The sequence below is a fragment of the Dipodomys merriami genome, unplaced genomic scaffold, assembly GCF_024711535.1.
Source record: "Dipodomys merriami isolate MVZ:Mamm:240054 unplaced genomic scaffold, mDipMer1.0.p SCAF_7, whole genome shotgun sequence".
Classification (NCBI taxonomy): domain Eukaryota; kingdom Metazoa; phylum Chordata; class Mammalia; order Rodentia; family Heteromyidae; genus Dipodomys; species Dipodomys merriami.
The window spans coordinates 40,323,419-40,347,758 of NW_027206290.1; the positions used below are offsets into that span (position 1 = coordinate 40,323,419).

A 24,340-nucleotide genomic window follows, 5' to 3' on the forward strand; every position below is an offset into this window, starting at 1 on the left:
GCGATGTACAGAAGGGTTACAATTACATAAGTCAGGTAATGAGTTCATTTCCTGTTGAGCAGTGTTACCCCCTCCCTCACATTCTCCTACATTTTCCTCTTCTGCACCCTTCCCCACAAGGTTTTTTTTTTTTTGGTGCGGTCATGGGGCCTGAACTCTGGGCCTGGGCACTGTCCCTCAGCTCTTCAGCTCAAGGCTAGCGCTCTACCACTTGAGCCACAGTGCCACTTCTGGCTTTTTTCTTTTTGCTTATGTGGTGCTGAGGAATCGAACCCAAGGCCTCAGGCATGCAAGGCAAGCGCTCTGCCACTGAGCCACCTTCCCAGCCCCCTCCCCACAAGTTGTAAGGCTCATTTCCAGCATAGTGTCCAGTGAGTATCGCTGTTGCATTGGTTCACCCTTTGTATTTCTGTGATTCCCCAAATCAAATAAACTTATATACAAGACAAAGAATACTGGAATCAAAAATAGTGACAACAGGAAACAAACCAGAGGAGAAAAAAGAAAGAAAAAAGAAAGAACTACAAACAGAACAACAACAACAAAAACCCTTGTTTCCGTTCAATAGGCATTATTTTATATGGTCAAATGCACATAGCTATTGAGCTACTGTACTCCTCTCCTAAGAATACCCTAGACATATTCTAGTTAAAACAAAAGAGGAAAACCATGCAGCCTATGTTTCTCTGGGTCTGGCTTATTTTTCTTAATATGATTTTTCCAAGTCTTTCCATTTCCTTAAGAATGGGGCAGTGCCATTCTTTCTGATGGAAGGATTCCACTGTGTGTATATACACCACATTTTCTTGATCTATTCTGGGTTGATTCCATATCCAAATGGATCAAAGACCTCAATGTAAGATCAGATATCCTGGAAATATTACAGGAAGGGGTAGGGGAAACACTAGGGCTCCTTGACACAGGTCAAAACTTCCTAAGTAAAGATCCAGAACCATAACAAATCAAAGAAAGGCTGGATAACTGAAGAGTTCCTGCATGGCAAAGGACATAGTTAGCAACATAAACAGAAAGCCCACAGATTGGAAGAAGATCTTTACTAGCTATGCATCAGACAGTACCTCATACCTAAAATATACCTAGAGCTCAAAAAAATAACCCCCCAAACAAATCCTCAAAGAAATAATAACCCCATTAATAAATGGGCTAAAGATTTAAATGACTTTGTGTGTGTGTGTGTGTGTGTGTGTGTGTGTGTGTGTGTGTGTGTGTGTGTGTGTGTTTTGGTTGGTTGTGGGGCCTGAACTCTGGGCCTGGATGCTGTTTCTCAGCAATTCAGCTCAAGATGAGCACTCTACCACTTGAGTCACAGCACCACTTCTGGCTCTTTCTGCTTATGTGGTGCTGAGGAATCGAACCCAGTGCCTCAAGTATGGAAGGCATGCACTCTGCCACTGAGCCACCTTCCCAGCCCTTAAATGGCTTTTTGATTTGAAAATTCAGAGAGTTATCCATTCTTCTACTTCTGCCTATGAATGGGAGGTGTGCCTAGAAGACAGGGGATTGGAAGATGACCAGTTATACTTCATCTTACTCTTATAATTAATAGCAAATCTGTGTATTCAGTTACAACTTGGTCTTGATTTTTTTGTATGTGTGCTGGTACTAGGGCTTAAACTTAGGGTCTTTGTGCTCTTACTTGGCTCTTTTGCTCAAGGCTAGTGCTCTACCACTTGAGCCATGCCTTACTCCTGGCTTTTTGTTGGTTCATTACATGTCAGACTTTGTGCTGACTTTGAATTGTGATTATGCTGTGAGCCACAGGTGCCCTGGTTTTACAATGATCTTATTAAAGATGGGAATAAGAAGCCATCTACTCAGGAAGGTCAACTAATTTGCTCCATCTTCATGGGGTTCACAAGAAACTTTTTTCCCCCTGAGTCTTGCTTTAGTTTTCGTTATTACTCATCTTCATCAACCATCTACCAGCTCCCCGTATTGGAAGCCCAAGAGATAGGCCGAGAGACAATGAACATAATTAAATAAATTGGTAGACAGGTTACACAATAGTAAACAGATCTTCCCACAAAACTCCTATCTTGAATCAGTTCCTGGGTGCTTCAGTCTCCACGGATGTACATAATGTGCAATAGTTTCCATGCTCATTTGCCTTTTATAAGTGGAGACTTGGGCCACAGAACTCACTATGGAAGCACACTCAGTTAATCCAGTTCCAGAAATCTGTGCACGCCTTATTCCAAATAGAGAACCTTCCACACCACAGAGTATTACTGTTTATTCTTCCAAGCTATAGAAATGGCTTTAGTGTTATAGAAGAGTGATTAAGAAGATGGTGGGAACCAATAATAATGATAGATGTGGATAACTGGCATAATGGGTGAACGTATGACGTATTTTCACTGACAAAAGCTAGGTCAGAAATGTTTCTGCAATAACCATAACCCTGTAAAGTAAGAAGGAGAAAGGAAACATATATTGCAACTGTTATTTTTTTTCTAAATTTTTTGTTTGTTCCCTCGTACCATGGCCTATCTTCTGACCTGCTTCATTCTCTCTCCCATCCCTCACTGGACAGAAAATATAGTACACAAAGTTGGATCACAGACTGGCTTCTCCAGAGGCTGTTATGTTGTGGGAAATACATGCTTAGGAAGGCACTGGTTTCATTTGTCCCAATAATGTAATTTTATGTCTCCACACAATGACCTATAGTGCCAGACTGTATGTTCAGGGTACAGCTATTTTTGTGTATGTGCTGTTACTAGGGCTTAAACCAGAGTCTCACACTCATTCAGCTCAATGCTGGCATGCTACCACTTGAGCCACACCTCTACTTTTGGCCTTTTGTTGGTTATTAGGAGCTAAGTGTCTCCTGGATTCATTGGTTCTGGCTAGCTCTGACCTGAGACCTCAGCAGGAGGGAGGAGCTAGAAGGTACAGCAGGGTGGCCCTTGGAGTAGGAGTTTGGTGTCTTGGTGATCTTCAACTTCTGTGAGTTTTGCTCCTTGTTTTGACCCCACGTTGCTCTGACTCCCGCGTTTCCCCTTGGGATGCTGCGTGCAGCCCCAGTGGGGGGCAGGCTGGGTAGCAAGCTCTGGTCCTGTGCCAGTGTCTTTAGCAGCCCTCAGAGTAAAAGTGGGGTGGGAGGGAGGTGTGTACGTGACTAGTGGTGTAGCCCTTGGAGTCTGACTCCCAGCTCCATCTCTGAGACTCATTATCTGGCTTGGGAAATCACTTCCCCCCCACCCCATCCCTCAACCATCTGCATCTTGGATGTAGTTCTCGACACCTCATGCCATCATTCAAGAAGACTGAATGACATGGCGTGTCCAGATGCCCGTCAGCACGTAGGATCAGCAGCGGAGACCACGGCTATCTTAAACCTCTGCGGGTTTTCTTTTTTACATTGTTCTAGAAGTCCATAAAAAGTTTTATTAATGAATATGAAACCCATCAGAGACCCATGAGAGAAACAGCCAGATAAGCCAGCCAGGGAGTTGTGGACCCCGGTGACTCCATTCATCTTCGTAGACTCACTCATCTCCGCAATCCAGCCTCAAAAGATTCCTTCCCATAGTGGGGCCAGTTATTTCTTTCCTCAAACCACTCGGGTCCCTCTGTACCGAGTTCCTGCTCCTCCTCTGTTTGATTTCCTAAAATAGTTTCTGAGGAGTTTAACCACAACTGAATCCAAACTAACTAGCCTGTAATTTCCTGGTATGTCCCCACGGCCTTTCCTTTAAGACTAAACACACACATGTGCGCGCACACACACACACACACACTTTCACACACATACTTTCACACACACACTTACACACACACACACACACACACACACACACACACACACACACACACACACACACACACACACACACACTGGCATTGAGCTGTGTTTCCACCGGAGTAAGTTTTGACCTGAGTAAGTTTGAGGACCTTTGTGAAAGCTCCTCTAATTCCTCTTTGTTCCTCTTTTTGGGGAGGCTTTGGGTGGGTTGGGTTTCATTATGTGGTATCATTGAACCACAGGTGTTTTAATTTTGAAGTGTTTTAAGATGAGTTTACCAAATACTATCTGTCCACAGTTCTTCATAGATACCTTCTTTTCCTCTCTACTTCATCAAGAAATGAAACAACTTGTTGTGGAAGCAGATGAGTTAGATGTAAAAGATATATGGAAGATTTTATAGGAAAGATATTCTAACTCAAAAAAAATCCAAGAGGATGTGGACTGGTTCTGTGAATTCATAAATTGAAAGCATGGTTGGAATCTGTATGCATGTGTTCGTAAAACCCGAGCCAAAATTCTCAGCTCAGCTCAGAGACGGGAGACTGGATTTAGTCTGGCCAATTATTTAAGTGGCTAATGATTTTTTTGATATTGTACCTATTTTCATGATTAAATGTTTTCTTTTTGTGCTTAAGTAAATATCCATAATTGATTTAAAGCATAAAAATCGGGAGTTAATGTGATTGAAAATAAAAATCCAGATAATTGCTTAAAAAAATCATTCAGATCAGTAACCAAACAACAATGTCACTTCTACAAATGTCTGTGGCATTTGTGAACTCAAAATCATATTAATAATAATGGAACTGAGAATACAGAATCGACGCTAAGGTGAAATAAGGAAAACTCATTTTTAAACAAAGCACTGTCATGTTGAAATTTAAGGATGGAATAATAATCAAATTTCAGATTGTTAAGTGAGAGATAGTCACATTCAGAAATTCCAAAATAATAAGATACTCTTATAAATAGAGTACATTTCTTTGTCAAATGTGTGTTTGGATGTAAAGTGTTCCTAAGGAGATAAATACATTCAACTGGATTCCACTTCTCTTCAACAAGAAGGCAGTATTTATGTCTCAGAAATTCAATGCTACAGGCTTTAAAACTTTAAATCTTTCCCCCCTAATATTAATTAGCCAGCAAGCTGTCTTTCAAAACAGAAAGCAAAAGCTATGCAAGGCACAGCCCAGACTAACGTGTTACAACTTAGTAAACTCAGTGGTGTAAAATAATATCTCGACTGTACTTGACAAACGAAACTATGATTTACCGTTGATTAAAAGCAGGATCAAATCTATAGAGAGACATTCCATCTGTTCCATTGGGGAAAAAGAACAGAGACCTTAGTATTATTATTATTTTTGTCCTCGCCTTCTCCCTGATATTTTCTGTAATTACTGCATAGGATATTTCAAAAGCATTCATTCTTAAAAATTCAATCTCCAAAATTAGACGCAGAAGATACAAAAACATTCTTGGCTTGTACAGATGTGAGCAATATACTGCAATTAGCATTTGAAAGGAAATCATCTATGTAGATTTCACATTGTGGTTCAAAAGCTCAGGTCCCCTCCCGCAGTGCCAGACCTTCTTTTAGGTTTGGTAAAGAGGAAGACATTTGGGAAAACCTTTTTGTTTTCTTTTTTCATTTGCTAATGCACTGCTTAGTATCATGTGACATCCTATTCATTTTGCTTTCTGACAAAGTCCTGGCTGACAAGCATTCTCCTCAATTGTACCAAGTGACCTCTTGAGTAGCTGAAATGAACAAGGATCACAAGATCCTACACGTCTCCTTTCCTCCGGCTAGTGCCAAGCACTTGTGGAGAGTGCTCTGCTTCAAACGGTTTTCACCCATTTCTTTGTTCTATTTTTTCTTTTTCTTTTTTGCCAGTCCTGGAGCTTGAATTCAGGGCCTGGGCACTGTCCCTGAGCTTCTTTTGTTCAAGGTTAGTGCTCTACCACTTGAGCCACAGCACCACTTCTGGCTTTTTCTGTGTATGTGGTACTGAGGAATCGAACCCAGGGCTTCGTGCATGCTAGGCAGGCATTCTACCATGGAGCCACGCTTCCAGCCCTGAAGGTCAGTTTCTTTAGCACCTACTCCCGTGGGTTGCAGCAGATTGGAGGCTGGAGCTTTGAGAACTTCAATTAGGTTATGTAATTGTTGGCTCAAAGAGTTATCTTCCTCCATCTAATACTTTTGACTTTAGTATCTAAAGTTTAAGCCTTGATTCCTCTGGATGTTGAAATTTTAACAAATAAATAATTTCTGCATCTTTAGAATTCTGTAGCAGTATTATTTCCATTCACAATTTAAAGAAATGCCAAGCAAAATAACACTGCAAAAATGTGTGTGTGTGGGGGTGGGGGTGGGTGTGTGCACGCGCATGCATCATTCATTGGGCTTGAACTCAGGGCCTTGCACTCTTGCTTGACTTTTGCACTTTAGGCTGCTGCTTTACCACTTGAACCACAGTGCCACTTCCAGCTTTTTGCTGGTTAATTGGAGATAAGAGTTTCATTGACTTTCCTGTCTGGGCTGGCTATGAATCTCCATCCTCAGATTTCAGCCTCCTGAGTGTGTGAGCACAGATGTGAGCACCATACCCATCTATTGTTATTATTATTATTATTAGTAGTAGTAGTATTTTAATGACTACAACTATTCATCAGAACTTGGGTTCAGATAGGAAACTAAGTTGTTAGGGTCTTGCAAATGAAGAAGGCATAAGTGGGAATATTTCCACACGTTCTTTTTCTACTGTCTTTGCCTTTTCTGCCTGAGATCCTAAGTACTTATGTGTAAATCCATTTCCTATGTACACACACACACGTGTGTGACCTATGGGTGTCCTGAAGCATGATCTTGGCTTTACAAAATGATTTCCACTTGATTTGGAAAATAAGAAAAGCATTTCACATTTTGTGTAATGATCGTAACAAATGAGTTTGAACCTGGCATCACTTTGCTCAAGGAATTTTAAATTACTTTTCAGATGCAAATATGAAGTTGTGAAAGTAGACAGATCAATTTCCACAAACTGAAATAAATGAGAAGTCCACATGTAAAGAAACTGTTGGATGTATGATATGTACATAGGAGTGATGGGGTTCTGCTCGGGCAGTCACTGTGTTATGTCACGTTATTGTATTTTAATAATCACCCATATATTATACGTCACTTATAGCAAATAGATCCTGCCCTGAGTGGCTTTCCTCCCATTTTGTTTCTCCTGGTTCTCTGTTTCTGGGTCATTTCCTTTCCACAATTACGCAAAAACACTACAATAACAAGAATCTTAACAAGTTCTGAATATTACCACTTTCATCGATTTTCCCCCATAGTGGATTTTTCATAATCACCCCAATAGATCTCTGGATAGTCTTTTCCCTGGATTGAAACAGCACCTAACTATGCCAGCTAACACTAAATAGCGGCGTCAGGAGGAAGAGTGTGTTTCTGGAGAAGCCTGCTCTGTGCCTTCACTGCCCGCTGCAGACAACCCGGCCACTCTCACCCACCTTCTTCTCGCTTTCTCGGCGGTCTTGATCCTTTAGTTTAATCTGGAGAAGTTGAAATTTCAGGAGCTTCCCGATCAGTGGCAGGGTTAACTTCTCTCCACTGTCCATAATTGTTTTGGCTGCTACTAACACCTGTGAAGAAACACAATTATTAGGAAAAGTAACACTGTATGGTGATTTTTAAATAGGTCGGGTTGTCTAGATACCACTTTCCTTTTCCTAATAAGACAGAAAGAGCCCATCGCTGGTGGCTCACACCTGAAATCCTAGCTACTCAGGAGGCTGACCTCTGAGGATCAGGATTAGGAGCCAGCTCAGGTAGACTAAAATCTCCAATTAACCAGCAAAAAGTCAGCAGTGGAGCTGTCACTTGCGTGATAGAGCAGCAGCCTTGTTCAGGAAAGCGAAGTCGGGGCGGGGGAGGGGGGCGGAGAGGCCTGGAGTTTCCATCCTATCGTCCTGTGGCGGTGTTGGATCCTGACTTCCGGAGAGGGCAGAAGAAAGACAGGGAGGTCCAGGGGGGCACGGGCGACAGGCCGCTTTCACGTCACACAAGGCCTGTCGTTAACTTGGTGTCACTAGTGGTCCACGCTGCCACACTCTGACTTACGAGGACATAAGACATTCAGCAGGGTTTTTTATAATAGCAGGAATGATGATGTTAGGGGTCTTTTATTTCTTGGAGACCGAATTCAGAGGCAAGATAAAAGCTGCTTGACACACAGGCGCCATACAAATATTGCTCCCCTCTTGCGACTTAAACATTTCTCCTGTTGGTGTGCAGCCTAATTGGGGTGAAATAAGGTTACTGAGTTTTCTTGGGGTGACGACAGCCGCTGGGAACATACAGCTGTATTGTCCAGATGCATGGCACTGACAGCCTGTTTTATGACTGTATTTTTTTTATAGCTTGTTTCCCCTAAATTTCACACAACTCTCCAACATCTGGGCCCTTCCCTTTGGAGCCCTATAACCACTTTATTTACTGCAAAAAAAAATATCATGTAAAATATACCACCGAAGGGGGTTACGTGTTGCTCTTTCATCGTGGTGTCTCCCTAGTAAAGTTCACCTCTACCTGAAGGACTGTCACAGAAATAACCTAGTTAAAAGACTTTTTTTTTTCAACTTCTGTTTTTTTCAAGGGAGCATCACATGTATTTCTAACCTCAGGATGAATTAGGTGTTACAAAGTGTTCTGACATGTGGCTTTCCCCCCCTGCTTGAAACTACGGTGCATATGGTGTCGATTTCAGGCCCCGGGGTCTGAGACAATGGCATGTCCACTGTGTCTCAGGGTTTCCCCTGCGCTTTGCTCCTGTTGTTGGTTGGGGTTTGGTGACCCCTGGGCCCAGGGAACCAGCTGAAAGAAAGGGAGGAGCCTACAGAACTTGTCACTGAACAGGACCTTGAGGATGATGGTGTGTCCAAATGGAATGCGCCTCTTAAGTTTGCACAAGGGGACTTCCAGATTGGAAGAGCCAGGGAGAGATTCCTTCATATGCTTCTTTTCTACAGGGCAAAGAGACCAAGCCGGGTGCCGGTGGCTCACGCCTGTCATCCTAACTACTCAGGAGGCTGAGATCTGAGGACTGAGGTCCCAAGCCAGCCGCCAGCCCAGGCAGGAAGGTCCATGAAACTCTTATCTCTATTTAATCACCCAAAAGCTGGACGTGGAGCTGTGGCTCAAGTGGTAGAGTTCTAGCTTTGAGCAGAAAAGCTCAGCAACAGTGCCCAGGTCCCAAATTCAAACCCTGGGACCAGTGCACGCACGGGCACATGCATAGCAAAGACACACTTCAGAAAAGTTTGGTGTGTGTTCTGTGAGCAGTCCTCAGGAGGCAGAGTGCTTCCTTCTCATGGCTGCTCTGCTCCTGCTGGAACAAGTGAGGAGAGGAGCATGATGGCTGGAGTTCCTGGGAACAGAACGGAGGGCACCTGCAGGGGTGATGGGGCCGGAGGGAGGGAACTCACGCTGAGTGCAGCTCAGGCGCTCACTGCCAATGAGGGCCATGTGACCCGGTCTAGACTCTGTCAGGGTCAATATTTGGTGTGATTCTTTTCCTTTCCCTCCCCCTCTCTCTTTCTTTCTCTTTCTCTCTCTCTCCCTCCCTCCCTCCCTCCTTCCCTCCCTCCCTCCCTCTCTCCCTTCCTTCCTTCCTTCCTTCCTTTCCTTCCTTCCTTCCTTCCTTCCTTCCTTCCTTCCTTCCTTCCTTTCTTTTCTTTCTTTCTTTCTTTCTTTCTTTCTTTCTTTCTTTCTTTCTTTCTTTCTTTCTTTCTTTCTTTCTTTCTCTCTCTTTTCTGAGAAAGGCTCTTGCAAGATGAGATGAAGCAGGCCTCATGCTTGCTATGTGGCCTAGGCTGCCCACTAAGCTGGAATCTGCCTCAGCCTCCCATGAGCCGCTACACCGAGCTGAATATTCGGTTTGAAATAGAATTATTTACTACTAGCCAAACAGTGTATTGACAACCGAGCAGCTTTGTAACCCCTGGATCCAAGGCATTCTCACCTGGATAATTAATTGATTGATTTTGTACCGATTATGGGGCCTAAACTCAGGGTTTCATACTCTTTTTTTTAAAGCTTTTTTTTGCTCATGGCTGGTGCTCTACCACTCGAGCTATATTTCCAGTCCTGAAATTTTGTAGTTGATTGTAGCTAAGAGTCTCACAAATTTGTCTACCAAGGCTTTGAGCCACAAGCCTCATATCTCAGGCTGTCAAGGAGCAAGGGTTACAGGCACGAGCCACTGGTGCACCATGGAGCATCTCCCTGCACTATGAAGACAACGCAGTGTTGATGTGAAGTCAGCATTGGAACGTGTTACCCAGCGTGTGTGTGGCGTCTTTCTTCCTCACAATCTATACACCTGTACCTGGAAGGTGGCACCCCTGCCTGGCTCATGGGATGGATGAGATGCTGGAGGTGCTCCCCTGGCCCTGTCCCCAGTAGTCTATGAATGGTAGACTGTGCTCAAGCCCAACAACGTACCCCAGAGAAAGGGATTCAACAGGCCATCAAAGTTACTTCTGGTGGGTCAGAACTGTAGAGTGCTGGGTTTCTAAACAATGGGTGGTTGGTTGGGTGGATGGATGGCAGGAAGGATGGAAAGGTGGGTGGGTGAGTGGATGGATGGATGGATAGGTGAGTGAATGGATGGATGGATGAAGGAAGGAAGGATGAAGAGATGAATGTATGTATGTATGTATGTATGGATGATTGAATGGGTGGATGGATGAATGGATAGGAGCAAGGTTGGTTGGACGCATAGGTGAATAAATGAGGGGTAGATGGAAGGAAGAAAGAAAAGAATGAAGGAAAGGAGGAAGGTTAGATTAATGTATGGATGGTTAAATGGGTGGATAGAAGGAAAGATAGAAAGAAAGAAAGAAAGAAAGAAAGAAAGAAAGAAAGAAAGAAAGAAAGAAAGAAAGAAAGAAAGAAAGAGGAAGGAAGGAAGGAAGGAAGGGAGAAGAAGAAGGAAGGAACAAGGAAGAAATTCTGTGTGGTTTTCTTCCTGATTTCATAGGCTCGCTCAAAAGAAGCCTATAGAGCAAGCAGCTTTTTGTGCATGTGCTGGTACTGGGGCTTGAACTCAAGACCTCAAGATCTCACTTGGATTTTTTTCTCTCAAGGTTGGTGCTCTACTACTTGAGCCACACCTCCACTTCCAGCCTTTCGTTGGGTAATTGCTAAGAGTCACAGATTTTCCTGCCTGGGCTGGCTTTGAACCATGATTCTCAGATCTCAGTCTCCTGAGTAGCTGGGATGAAAGGCGTGAGCCAATGGTCCTCAGGCCCAGAACTGTAACTCTTAAAGGCCTCACAGCCTGGGTCAGGAAAGAGAGGAAAGGCCTGGGGAGGACGACAGTTGAGGTTCCTATCAGCTGGAGATGACAAGATTCACCTGTTTGGCTCTAGTACGGAAAGGTGGAGAGCGACAAAATACGAATACGGAAACACGTTCTGTTACAGCACAGGGCAGAAGGCAGAGGACTTTAGAAGTGGGAGTTCTGTTGTTCTTAATTCCTCCTGCATTTGCTTAACCTGCTTTCCGGCTCCCTCTGCCCACCCAGCCCCATTCCTCCTGCATTTATGAAGTGCCAGCTACATTTCAGTCATTGGACTACTGGGTCCTTCGTGTGTCTGGTCTATCCCGTTCGCATTCTTTAAGTAATGAATAATTTCCAACGAGGTATAATTGGAAAACCACCTGGAGGGATCGGGGTAACGGGGGTAGGGGGGAGAGCGATGGAAACAGGAGAGAAAAAAAAAGAGTATAGAAAAAAATGTGAGTGACAGCAACATATTTTCTCCCTCTGAGAAGAGGAAAAGAAAACAATCAAGCAATATTAAACTGTCCATTCATAAATTTAAAGGTGACAGGAGACATGGGGTCCTTCTAGATCACATTGTCTAAGGCCCTTGGAACGCGGCTGAGCCTGGTGAGAAGTTAATAATGATGATAAATACGCATGGCCGGGGGCTCGGCCATCACGCTCAGCTGTCTGTAATGAAACAGTCTCCATCTCTCTGCCATGTCAGGGATGTAAAATAGTTCCAGCCATTGGACCCCTTACATCGGTGCTGAAATGAAATAATACTTGGCAGTAACAAGGAGTTACTGAAACTAAATAAACAACCCCACGGCTGCATAACAACACTTGACAGGGATTAAGGCCTCTTTGGGGGCGGTCAGGGAGTTGTGGGGCAGCCAGAGCGGATCCATGGAAGGCAGGCCCGATCCATGCTTCCACATGCAGGGATACTTCGGAGTGTAATGAATCCCCTGGGGAGATGGGTATTTTGACAATCGAATCCGTACAATCTCCATCAGAAAGGTTGGGTCTATATCAGAAATATTTGCTGGACTTAACACTCTCTTTCTCTTCTTGTTATTCAAGGCTCGAGCTCTACCTCTTGAGCCACGCCCCCACTTCTGGCTTTTTGCTGGTTAACAAAAGGTGAACAAATGCAGCAGTGATACTCACTAGATACTATGGTGAAAACGAACTATACAACTTCTGTGAGTCAGGAGGGGAAAACTGGGAGGAAATGGGAGGTGACACCGCTCAAAAAGAAATGTTCTCATTACCTGACTAGGTAACAGCAACCCCTCTGTATGTCACCTTTACAATAACAATAAAAAATAAAAACCATGATCCTCAGATCTCAGCCTCCTGGGTAGTTAGGCTAACAGGCGTGAGCCACCAGCACCTGGTGTGGCTCATATTTAAAGAAGGAAAAAGCAAAATGTCTTATTTGTTACAGAGTATTTCTGTGTATCTGCAAAAATACAGAGGCCCAGAGCTCAATGATGCAGCTGAAGACACTGCAGAGGGGTTTTCTTCAGGGTGCGTCGGCACGTGGGATGCTGTTACGACAGCCATCTTTCTTTCCTTCCTTCCTTCCTCCCTCCCTCCCTCCCTCCCTCCCTCCCTTCCTACCTTCCTTCCTTCCTTCCTTCCTCCCTCCATCCCTCCTTCCCTTCCTCTCTTCTCTCTCTCTTTCTCTTTCTTTCTTTCCTTAGATTAGGATTTTTGTTGTTGCTGTCGTTAGCTGCAAGAGCTCCCACCTTCTAAAATGGATTCATAGATCTTCAAGAGGGTTCTATAATCATAGCAACCTTCAAAAGAAGTCTGGCACACTTTCCTGCTCCCAGGAGATTGCGTGCTCTCCGGCGCATTCTGGAATTCTCTGTTGTGGGGATGCAATTCCAATACAGGCTGTCTACTTTCAGAGCTCTCTTCCTGACCAGCAAGTGTGGTGACCTTGAGGGCTTCTTCACCCCTGGCTGGAGCGGCTGGACCCTCCTCTGCCCCAGCCTCCCCTATTCCCGGTCTCCAGCCTGCTGTGGAGATGACAGTGCTTTAGCCTAAGATCTTGTGTTTAAATGAAATACCCTCCCTGCTCTTACAACTTCTGCCTCTGCCCTTTGCCTTCAGGACAATGGGCTGAGCTGCTGCTTTCTTCTGGGTTTAGCTCAGTGGGGACCTGTGGCTCAGGACTGCCCAACCTGAATCTGAGGGGCCCGCAGCTCCCACCACCCCTGGCTGGCGTCCACCTCCGTTTCCTCCATTTTCTTCCGGCCCAAATCATTTCCTGAATAGAGACAGGGGACCGCAGACACTGACAGTCACTGCCTGCAGCTGTGCTGGGATATGGATACGGGGATCCCTGAAGCCCCTGCACCTCTGCTCATCTGAGGTGTCGATCACCTCCTGGCATGGATCTCCCGTTTCACTACTTGCACTGGAAGCTACCGCCCACGTGCCCACCATGGCCTTCCTTCCCAGTGGAGGCTGAGGATTTTTGTTTTTGTTGTTGTTGTTGTTTTTTTTTTTAAATTCAGTGTTCACCTTTCTTCATTGCACTTGAAAAAAAAATACTAGCTGTAGACACTGCTGGCTCACTCCTGTCATCCCAGCTGCTCAGGAGGCTGATGTATAAGGATCACAGTTTGAAGCCAGCCAGGGCAGAAAAGTTCTTGAGACTCTGATCTCCAATGAACCAGCAAAAATCCAGAAGTTGAGGTCTGCCTCAAGAGATTGAGTACCAGCCTTGTGGGGGAAAAAAAGTCATGCAAGAGTATGAGGCCCTGAATTCAAACCCTAGCACTGGCACAAATACTAATGAATAACAAATACCCTGAAACACGAATTCTTATTATTTCATTCTTGAAATGTCCCAGCAAATAGTATAATGTATTTGAAGAAATCACATGTTCCAGAAAATATTATGGAAGAAAAGAGGTTGATGGGCTGGCAAGGTGGCTCAGTGGTAGAGTGCTTGACTAGCATGCATGAAGCCCTGGGTTTGATTCCTCAGTACCACATACATAGAAAAAGCTGAAAGTGGTGCTGTGGCTCAAGTGGTAGAGTGCTAGCCTTGAGCAAAAGAAGCTCAGGGACAGTGCTCAGGCCCTGGCATGGCAAGGAGTGGAAAAAAGAAAAAAAAAGGCAGAGTGGATAGTAAAGAGATTGGCAGAGATGGCTCCCAGCAATGCATGTCTTGCCCTAAACCCTGGACCTGGCTGAACTCCTCGCCCCGACCCCTCCCCCCCCACCCCCCCCCTCCCTGCCCCCGACCCAGGACCCAGCTTCCACCTCTGAAAAGGGACAGCATCCAGAGAGACCAGCAGAGCTGGCTTGCCATTCTCAATGCACAATTTCATTTCATTTAAACCTGGCTTTTATGGACACGGTGCCTGAACTCAACAGGCGGGGGTGGGGGCTATTTTTGGACAAGCAGAATTTCCAGCACCTCTTAAATCACAGCCCGGCAATTGCTTCTCCACCTACACCCAGGGCAGGAACTGTGTTCATAAAACCGGACGCTGGCCCTGGGCAAGGCTGAGACTTTCCCCAGCTTGTGACGAATAAGTCTCAGCCTTCAGCGACGGAAGGCATCTGCATAGCCCACTAGTGTATCTCCTTCACTTGCTTCAGAAAGGAGGACCAGTGTGTATGTTTGTGTGTGTGTGTGTGTGTGTGTGTGTGTCTGTGTGTGTGTGTGTGTCTGTGTGTGTGTGTGTATGTCTATTCCTTCATCAAATGAGGATCCTGAAATGAGCCAGCATGGGAAAGCCTCAGCAATGTTCCATGCATGGTTTGTGCACGGGAAATTGAAACAAGTTGGGCAGGAAGAAGAAATCGGGCTGCCTAATTCAAAGCAGACATTTTACTGACGGCAACGCAAATCCCAAATTTGCTGTCAGTCCCTGAAATTTTATTAGTTACAAAAAGTAATATATTAGCCTCTTGCATTAAATTCAGATCAAATCTGTCCTCTTCCCGCCCCCTCCCCCCTCCAAATGATAGTCTAAAACAAGTCTGGAGGCATACAATGCAAACCAGGTCTTCATCAACACAGTGGGGCTCTGCGGTCTTCCCAGAGGCCTGTGTCACCTCGGATCCCCCCCTCCCCCCTCCCGCCCCGCTTGGCTACTCTGCAGGGTAGCAGCAGGACTGGGAATAGCTAAGATAAGCAGCTATTTCTAATAAGAGCTGGATCTAATTAAAGACATCCTGGGATGAAAACACAGAAATGTAGATGTAGACTTTGTCATATGAATTCTCCCTCCTCCTCTCTCTGTCTGTCTCTGTTGGCAGTATTGGGGTTGGAATTCAGGGCCTTGTGTGCAGCTGGTGCTCTACCACTTAAGTCATGCCTCCAGCTTGGCTTTTTCCTGGTTATTTTGGAGATGGAGTCTCAAGGACTTTTCTGCTCAGGCCGGCTTCAGATTATGATCCTCCAGATCTCAGCCACCTGAGTCAGGCTAGGATTACAGGTGTGAGCCACGGCTGCCTGGCTCATATAAATTCCGGACAAAGGCTGTCTGAGGCTATGGTAAGCTCGTTGGTTTTCATGTGACGTGCTTGGCACCACCACATGGAGGGCTGTGCATAGCGGTTGTTGGTTTAGGTCACTGTCAGAGTTTACAGATTTCAAACAGCCTCAGCACTGCGATCCGACCAAGCTTGAAGCTGAAATATGAACCTACTAACAGGGCTTATTGAACAAGTTCAGCTTTTTCTTTCTTTTTTTTTTTTGTGGCATTAGGGTTTGAACTTGGGGCCTCACATTTGCTAAGTAAGTGCTTTACCAAGTACTCCCAAGTTCTTTTGCTCTTGTAATTTTGGTTTTTAGATAAGGACTTGCAACTTCTGTCTGGGCTGGCCTTGGACCTTGAGCCTCCTATCCCCACCTTCTAAGGAACTGGGACTAAAGTCATGCATTACCATGCCTTAACCTTGGTCAGAATCTGTAGGATTTGGTATTCTAGTTCCCACAACCAAATTTATAACTATATTTCTATATGTACATTCCAGAAGGAGTCCAGAGCCCATGTTTTGCTCCTAGAGAGCTCCGCGCTGCTCAACCAGGGTTGAGGGCGTTGAGGGTATCTTCCTGACCAATCGTGTGAGAAACAGGAGAATGAACTTGCACGGGCTTATCATATGTGATTGAAAGTCATTAAGTGAACATCCATAATATCTATTCATTAAACAGAAACACATTTCTATCCAGCCAGGTACAGGTGGCTCACACCTGTAAGCATAGCTATTCAGGAATGCTGAGATCTGAGGAGCGTGGTTTGAAGCCAGCCTGGGCTGGAAACTCTGTGAGACTCTTCTTTCAGAAATAAGAAACCAGAAGTGTAGCTGTGGCTCAAGAGGTGGAGTACCAGCCCTGCGGGGTGGGGTGTGAGGTCCTGAGTTCAAGCCCCAGTACCTGCACCTCAGTACTTCCCTCTTTCGAGGGAGAGAAAGAAGGAAAGGAAGGAAGGAAGGAAGGAAGGAAGGAAGGAAGGAAGGAAGGAAGGAAGGAAGGAAGGAAGGAAGAAAGGAAGGAAGGAAGGAAGGAAAGAAGGAAGGATCCCAGCTTTTATGCCTATTTATATATTTATGTATGTATTATTTAGTGCTGAAACTGGAGTTTGACCTCAGAGACAGAGTACTTTCCCTTGACCTATCTGATGTTTCTTGTTCCTTTCCTTACAATCAAAGATTGTAAGGAAAAAGAATTCCAGGAATAGAGGTCACACAAAAAATGTGTCTAAGCATGAAAATCGTTACCATACCTCAATTCCAGCCAGGCAATCTCTCCCTTTGAGAACCCAGGGCCTGCTGTATCTCTGCTGCATCCCTGATGACTTCTGGAAGGTTCCACCCCTCTCTCCTCCCCCTTCCCTCCCCTCCACACCATGCCTGGCATCATTGCCCTTTGCTGTGTATTGTGTCCCATAAGGCGATCAGCCAGGAGCCTCAGTGAAGAGCAGTCTCAGATACACCCAAGGCTCAACTTCGTAGTTTCGACATCAGACTTCCTGCAAGGTGTCCCTAGACACAGGACCACAGGAAGCAACACACCATGCACAAAGGATGAAGGCCAAGGTGGGGTGAGCGCGTCGACACCTCCACTGCTCGGGGCCTCGCACAGATGGGAAACTCAATAAAGGTGGGGTGTAAGAGTGAGGGGAATGATCTAGATGGGAAAATGCAGAATGATGACAGTGTAAGACTGGGTTGTAAAATTCTAGGATGATGGTTTTTATTTTCCAGCTTTTTTTGTGTGCGGGTATTTATCTCGAGCGCAGGGCCTTGTGCGCTTGCTTGGCATTTTTGCAACTCTACTACTTGAGCCACAGCACCACTTCCGGATTTTTTTTCTGCTTATGTGGTGCTGAGGAATCGAACCCAGGGCCTCATGCATGCAAGCCAAGCGCTCTACCACTGAGCCACCTTCCCAGCCCAGAAAGTGTTTTTTTTTTTTTTTTTTTTTTTTTTTTTTTAAGGACCATTGGTTATGTTCCCCTCCTTTGGAAAGTCTTATCATTGTCTGGCTTATCCATGTCTGGCTTTTTTTTTTTTTTTTTTTTTTTTTGCTAGCTAATTGGAGATAAGAGTCTCACAGATCTGTCTGCCCAAGCTGGCTTTGAACTGCAATTCTCAGATTTCAGTCTCTTGAGTAGCTAGGATTATAGGTGTGAGCCACCAGAGCTGAACGGGACCGTTTGTTGTTGTTTTAATTTACATTTATAGCAAAAAGTAATTTACACTACAAACCATGCATGGATGAGCACAACTGAAACCAACTCAATTCCTGTGTGAATCACTGGATTACTTCCAACATTTTAAAAGTTACTGTATATAAATTTATCTCTATAGATAAATATATATCCACATATATGTACATATCTCTATATAGATATCCCGGTACATAACTATATATAATATATACATGTATATCTTCTGATATAGAGAATAGTGAAGGATATGAATATATATGCATTTCATTTTTTGTTACTACTAGGTGTTTGAACTCAGGCACTAAGCATGCTTATTAAGCATGCTTGCTTGCTCGGTTTTCTTGCTCCTGGGCTGGCACTCTACCACTTGAACCATGCTTCCAGCCCAGTTTTTTGGTGGTTAAGAGGGAATCTCATCTACTTCTCTGCTTTGGCTGGCTACAAACCTTGGATCTCACTTAGTAGCCAGAAAGTGTTTTTGTTTGTTTGTTTGTTTTTGGGTCTGGTCGTGGGGCCTGAACTCTGGGCCTGCGCGCTGTCCCTCAGCTCTTCAGTTCAAGGCTAGCACTCTACCACTTGAGCCACAGCGCCACTTCCGGCTTTTTTTTCCCTGCTTATGTGGTGCTGAGGAATCGAACCCAGGGCCTTATGCGTGCAAGGCAAGCTCTCTACCACTGAACCACGTTCCCAGCCCAGAAAGTATTTTGTTTTAAAGCACCATTGGTTATATTCCCCTCCTTTGGAAAGTCTTATCATTGGCTTCCTTTTTCCTATGAAACAGAAATACAAACTTCCTAGGAGGACCTGTCCCGAGTGAGTCTCAGTGCTGTGCTGGGCCTCTGGGGCCTGCCTGTCACCCTGTTTGTCCTGATGCCTGTTTGTCCCCTGGGCTGTCAGCTGCCGGCGCCAGGCTGGCACATGAGATTCTGGCACAATTGGGATTTGTCTCCCCATGTTTCTGCTTGAGTTGCTGCACTTTTCTATGAATCAGAGCCCCAAGTTTCCCAGGAGGAGCAAACATATTTGCACCCTGATCCCATTCGTAAAGCAGCAGACCCCTGGCCTTCTACCCCTCTCTGTCCAGGCCTGGGCGCTACTTTCTCTGCTGGGCTGCGCTGGCCTCTTCCAGGTGTGGACACGATTGACTGCTCTCTTTCTCCATGTGGCAAGATTCATTGGGTTCCAACTCCCCCTAACCTTTTCCTCTGTGAGTTTCGAGCACTTTCTTCCTTTCTGTGAGTGGGAAAGGCCTCTAAAGCCTTGGGGGACAGTTTGGGGGACAGTAATTCCTAGATATGTTACAGCCAAATGGTCCTCAGTGTCGTGATTCGACATTAATAGGTATCAGGCCGTATTCATTTGCTCCAGCTCCCAGCGTGTACCATCAGAGGTAATTTCCCCCTATCCTTCTCTCTGCTGGTGGTTAGGGAATCAGGAACCCCCAAACACCAATGAACCACAGACACAACACTCCAGTTGTGGGCTGCACAGTCTTTCAACACGGTGCAGGCCCTAGCAGCTTCAAAGAATTTCACCAAGTTCCCGAGGTATGACCTTCCCTTTCTGAAAACCACGCGTGGGCCAGGCTGGCCTTAATCAAGCTGTATTTTTTTTTTCCGAGGCACCCCATTAGGCGATCTCCTGCAGCAGCTTTTAATACTCTCCCTGCAAGTAAACGAAGTAGCCTGTAATTTCCTGGGGTGTCCCTCAGCCCTATGAAGTAATGGCATTAGGTTGGCGACCTTCCAATTCTTCCAGCAATTTTTTTGGGGGGGGGTTGTTTTGTTTCAAAAAGCAGATTGGAAAGGCCAGAGAAGGCCTCCTCTCTCTCGCCTTCCCTTCCTTCCTTCTGTGACATCTTGCTCTCCTTATTCCCAGGGTACCTGCCATTTTAATAATGCCAAACCCCTTAAATACTTTCACATAGTATACATTTCTACCCGCGGCATGAACTTTCCATTTTTCATTTTGACAGGGGGCCACCCTTAAAAGGGCTTCCGATTTGATTGGATCGACAGCTCATTTGAGACACTGTGCACAAAGGAGGGAGGTGGGAAGGGGTGGTAGGCTAGATGGCATGGGAGTCTTCTCCCATGTAGTGTGTCTTCTGCCTAATTACGCATGGGAGGAGCTGGTCGGGAACGTCTCCACACCCAGGAACCGGGAACCAAAGCATGGCGTGAGCGCTGGTACTCGGAGCCTCATGCTCTGAGCCAGCACCAGCCCTGTCTCTGCTGGTTATTTTGGAGATAGCAGTCTTATGGACTTCTCTGATGGGAATAGAAACAGGGAATGGAACCGAAGAACTTTCCATATGCTGTAAAACCACCCACAGCCCACTGGTTAGCGTTGTCTTCCTTCTTTACCAAAATCACTGGGACGAGTGGGAAATTTCCACAGCCACCTTAAAATGTGGACCTACTGTGTGTCTGACTCCATCCCGTGAGGGAGGAGGTTTGGAGTGTGTCAGTGCTTCCCTTCCCGATGATGGCAACGGTGCTCCATATGGGTCAGGAAGCCCACAGAGGGAAGTGTCTGAACAGATTCAGCAAGTAAGTTTAAGCTCAGCTATGAATCTAAAACATGTACATTCCCCCCATGTTTAGAGTGTGTGTGTGTGTGGGGGTGGGTGTGTGTGTGTATGTGTGTGTGTATACGAGGGCTTGAACTCAGGGCCTGGCTGATCGTACTCAGCTTTTCCACTCAAGGCTGATGCTCTACCACTTGAGCACATCTCTGCTTCTGGCTGTTTGATGCATAACTGGAGACAAGAGTCTCACAGACTTTTCTGTTCTGTGATCCTCAGAGCTCAGCTTCCTGAGCAGTAAGGATTACAGGAGTGAGCCACCAGTGCCTGGCCTGGGAGGCTGTTTTTACAAAACAGAATCATCAAGTCCTCCCTGCAAATGCCATCTTCCCCTCTGGCCTGAGTCCCTCCCCTCCCTCCGCCCACACTCTGGCGAGTAATCTCATCTTCTTTTCCATCTTGTAAACCTCTCACCTGTCCTTCAGAGTCTCCACTGACTATTTCCTGTTATTGAATCATTCATTCATTCATTCAAGCAATATTTATGGAAGGGCTACTGTGCACCGGGCTTATGGACGGATACTTTGCCCTTTTTGGGGGTGTGCCTCAGGGTTATGTGGGCTCCCCCTGCCCCGCATAGAGTGCTCGCATGAGGACTTGCTTATATGTGGGATCTGGTCAGTGTATGATCAGGTAATATTCATATATCCATTTCCAAACTGACCTGTGGCCCCATCGGGGCTGCATGTATGATGACACTTGCCCGCAGTGCACAGAACCACCCATTGCCCATACTGGGGATGAGGACTGGGAAGCAGCTGCACACGTGTCCACCCCATCTGAGTTCTTGGAGCTGCTCCAGCCAAGCAGGCCAAGGGGTCCAAAAGGAAAAGCTGGATGAACAGGCAAATGAGCCGTGGCCCTCTCTCTGCGGGGCGACATGAGCACGCAGCATAGCTGCTTTTCAAAGTACTCTGGTTTCTAAAGAAAGAGTATCTCACAGAGACAGTCTCATGGCCAGATGGAATTCTTGGGTTTCAGGGGGGGAAATTATACAATTTGAAATGAGGCAGTGTGTACACAACACCAAACCATCCAAACCAAACCCTGAGTGCATTGCTTGGGAATGCAGCCCTACCCCAGACATCTAGGGTTGTCCCTGGGAATATGGGCCGAGGTCCTGGCACTCTGGTACTAGTCAGGGGTGGAGTGAGCTGCCATGAAGTCTCAGCTTCATTGGCTGCCTGTAATCAACCGAAGGCCAGGAGAACAGGAGACTGGGAAGCACAGCGGTGCTTCATTGTGTTTAAAGTCAGAACGACGAGGCCCTGATTGAAAGCCCACAAGAGTGTCCTGGAGCCGGCCATTGTGGCTCATTCCTGTAATCCTGCTATTCAGGAGGATGCAATCTGAGGAGCGTGGCTCAAAGCTGGCTGGGATAGGAAAGCCCAGGGGACTCTTATTTTCAACTAACCAGCAAAAATCTTGAAGTGGAGCTGTGGCTCAAGTGGTAGAGTGCCAACCTTGAATGAAAAAAACTAAGGGACAAAGCCCAGGCCCTGAGTTCAAGTCCCAGTACTGGCATGCACGCAGGCGCACACACACACACACACACACACACACACACACACACACACACACACACACACACACTCACACCCTGCATTTGCTATCTGTTCCCATTCCTTTGTGGCAGTGATGATGTTAATGAACGCCTGCATTAACTGCTCCGCCCTGCCTTCCCCTAGCTTCTGGAACCATTCAGAAAGGGTGTGTGGGAGGGTTTGGGACGCTTGCTGCCCAAACGTTCCTCCGGAAGAATGTGGGGGCTCCAGATGTGGGGGGACCTCCCCAGGCGAGGCGGGCCAGGCCGGCCGAGTCGCAGAGCTCCCTGGGCAGGGAGGGCGGTCCACCCGTGCGGGGCTGTCGCAGGGCGCTAGCCCACATCAAGTCGGGATGCCTGCCCGGATTAAACGAGGCCTGTTATCATCTGATTCTCGCCGGGCATCTTTGAAGAAGAAAGCCTCCTCTGGGGGAGCTAATTGGTCCCAGGCCCGAGACTTGGACCCGGGATGGCTATGACCACTTCAGAAGGAAAAATTCCGATCATTTGGAGGCAGGTATCACATCATATTTCAACTTGAGCGCACACATTCCAAATAGCCCAACACGGGATAGGACGGCACAAAGGGAGTGAGAACAGGGCAGCAGAGGTAATCCCGTGAAACCCAGAGGGCTGGAGGCCGTGGCTACACCCAAGGAGCCTGGTTCAGGTAGTCCTGTACCCAAGCAGGGCCTAAGAGATCATGACAGAACATTCCAGACCGGAGACACGTGACATGGACATCAATGGACTGAAGTAGAAACAAATTTGTCTTAAGGCTGGTCACTGGTGGTTCCTCACACTCGTAATACTCATTCCTGGGAGTGTGGGGAAGGGGAGCCTGGCATCTGAAGATCACAGTTCAAAGCCAGCCCAGGCAGGAAAGTCTGTGAGATTCTTATCTCCAATTAACAGGCAAAAATCCAGAGTGGAGGTGAGGCTCAAGTGATAGAGTGCCAACTAAGCAAGAGCAAAAGGCCCCGAGTTCAAGCTTGGGTATACACACACACACACACACACACACACACACACACACACACACACACACACACAAGGCCCTGAGTTCAAGCTTGGGTACACACACACACACACACACACACACACACACACACACACACACACACACACACACACACACACACACACACACACACACACCAGTATCTGATGTAGGGTTTCTATCATTCCTTGCAGGCCTAGGGTGGGCTGGGGAATCCTCTTGCACTGAGCGCTGGTTCTGAACCCTTTGCACACACTTGCTATAAGCAGCGAGTGGAGCTGGGACAGGCCCTATCCTCAGTCTGAAGAACACTGCCTCCCCCTGGATTGTAAGGTGCCAAGATCAGGAGCTGACGGACAATTGTTCTCGCTGTGGTTCTGTCTTGTCAGAGAACTTGTGTGTTGTTCATTAAACCAATGCTTTGTACAACTCAAATATCAATCCCTGATTGAAAGGGACCCTCACAAGCTGGTGCCAGTGGCTCATGCCTGTGATCCTAGGTACTCAGGAGACTGAGATCTGGGGACTGTGGTTTGAAGCCCGCCTGGACAGGAAAGCCCATGAGACTCTTGACTACCAAAAAAGCAAGAAGTGGAGCTGTGGTTCAAGTAAGATAACACTAGTATTGAACACAATAAAGCACAGGGACAGAGCCCAAGCTAAGTTCAAGCTCCAGGACACACACACACACACACACACACACACATACACACACATACACATGCACACGCACATGGGACCATCACACAGCACGCACAGTAATTTTCATGGAAAAGTACAATCAAACAGTTTGTATATAAGTTTCTGATCTATAATTTTAAGTGGCTGTAGTTATATTTAAATAATAAACAACTAAATAATAAATAAGTAAATATTACTATAGTTAAATTTATAATAAGAATCAATACCAATATTAAATTACTAAATAATTAATCATGAGTTAACTGCTAATCAAATGACAAATAGAGACAATTTTATTCCTAAAGGTGGATTTTGTTTGTGTGGCAAAACTGTGCGTGCATGTGCGTGTGTGTGTGTGCGTGTGCATGTGTGTATGTGTGCACGTGTGTGTGTGTATGTGTGTGTGTGTGTGTGTGTTCACCATCAGGAACAAACATCTTCATTGAGGATGAGAAATTTACTTTCAACCAAAGAATGAAGTTGAAAAATAAGATACTGATCACTTGGTTGTCATTTTTCTAGAAACCTCTGTGGCACACCTACCTCGTAGAATAATGGAAGGCCAATGCTTACTTTCTTCTTCGCCTTTTTGGCTGGGACATTTCCAATAAGTGCATTTATTTCATTGATCTGTAAGAGGAGTAAATAGACTCATTGGAAAGAGGCTGACCTGCAGGAAGCAGACACACACAAAACTC

General features: G+C 45.9%; 1 protein-coding gene across 8 annotated transcripts in view; it reads right to left on the reverse strand.

Annotated features, from left to right (window-relative positions):
- Spag17 (sperm associated antigen 17) overlaps nt 1-24,340 on the reverse strand; it is a 127,926-nt gene that overhangs the window by 82,232 nt on the left and 21,354 nt on the right. For 7 of the 8 annotated variants that reach the window (XR_011368688.1, XR_011368689.1, XM_070006447.1 and 4 more), the window contains exons 3-4: nt 24,186-24,272; nt 7,301-7,432 (exon numbers count right to left, since the gene is read on the reverse strand). Coding sequence is in view for 6 of the 8 variants with exons in the window: in XM_070006447.1 (XP_069862548.1) it covers nt 7,301-7,432; nt 24,186-24,272 (219 nt within the window). In the remaining 2 variants the exon portion in view is untranslated. The remainder of the gene's footprint in view (nt 1-7,300; nt 7,433-24,185; nt 24,273-24,340) is intronic. The other variant, XM_070006446.1, reaches the window with a different exon arrangement.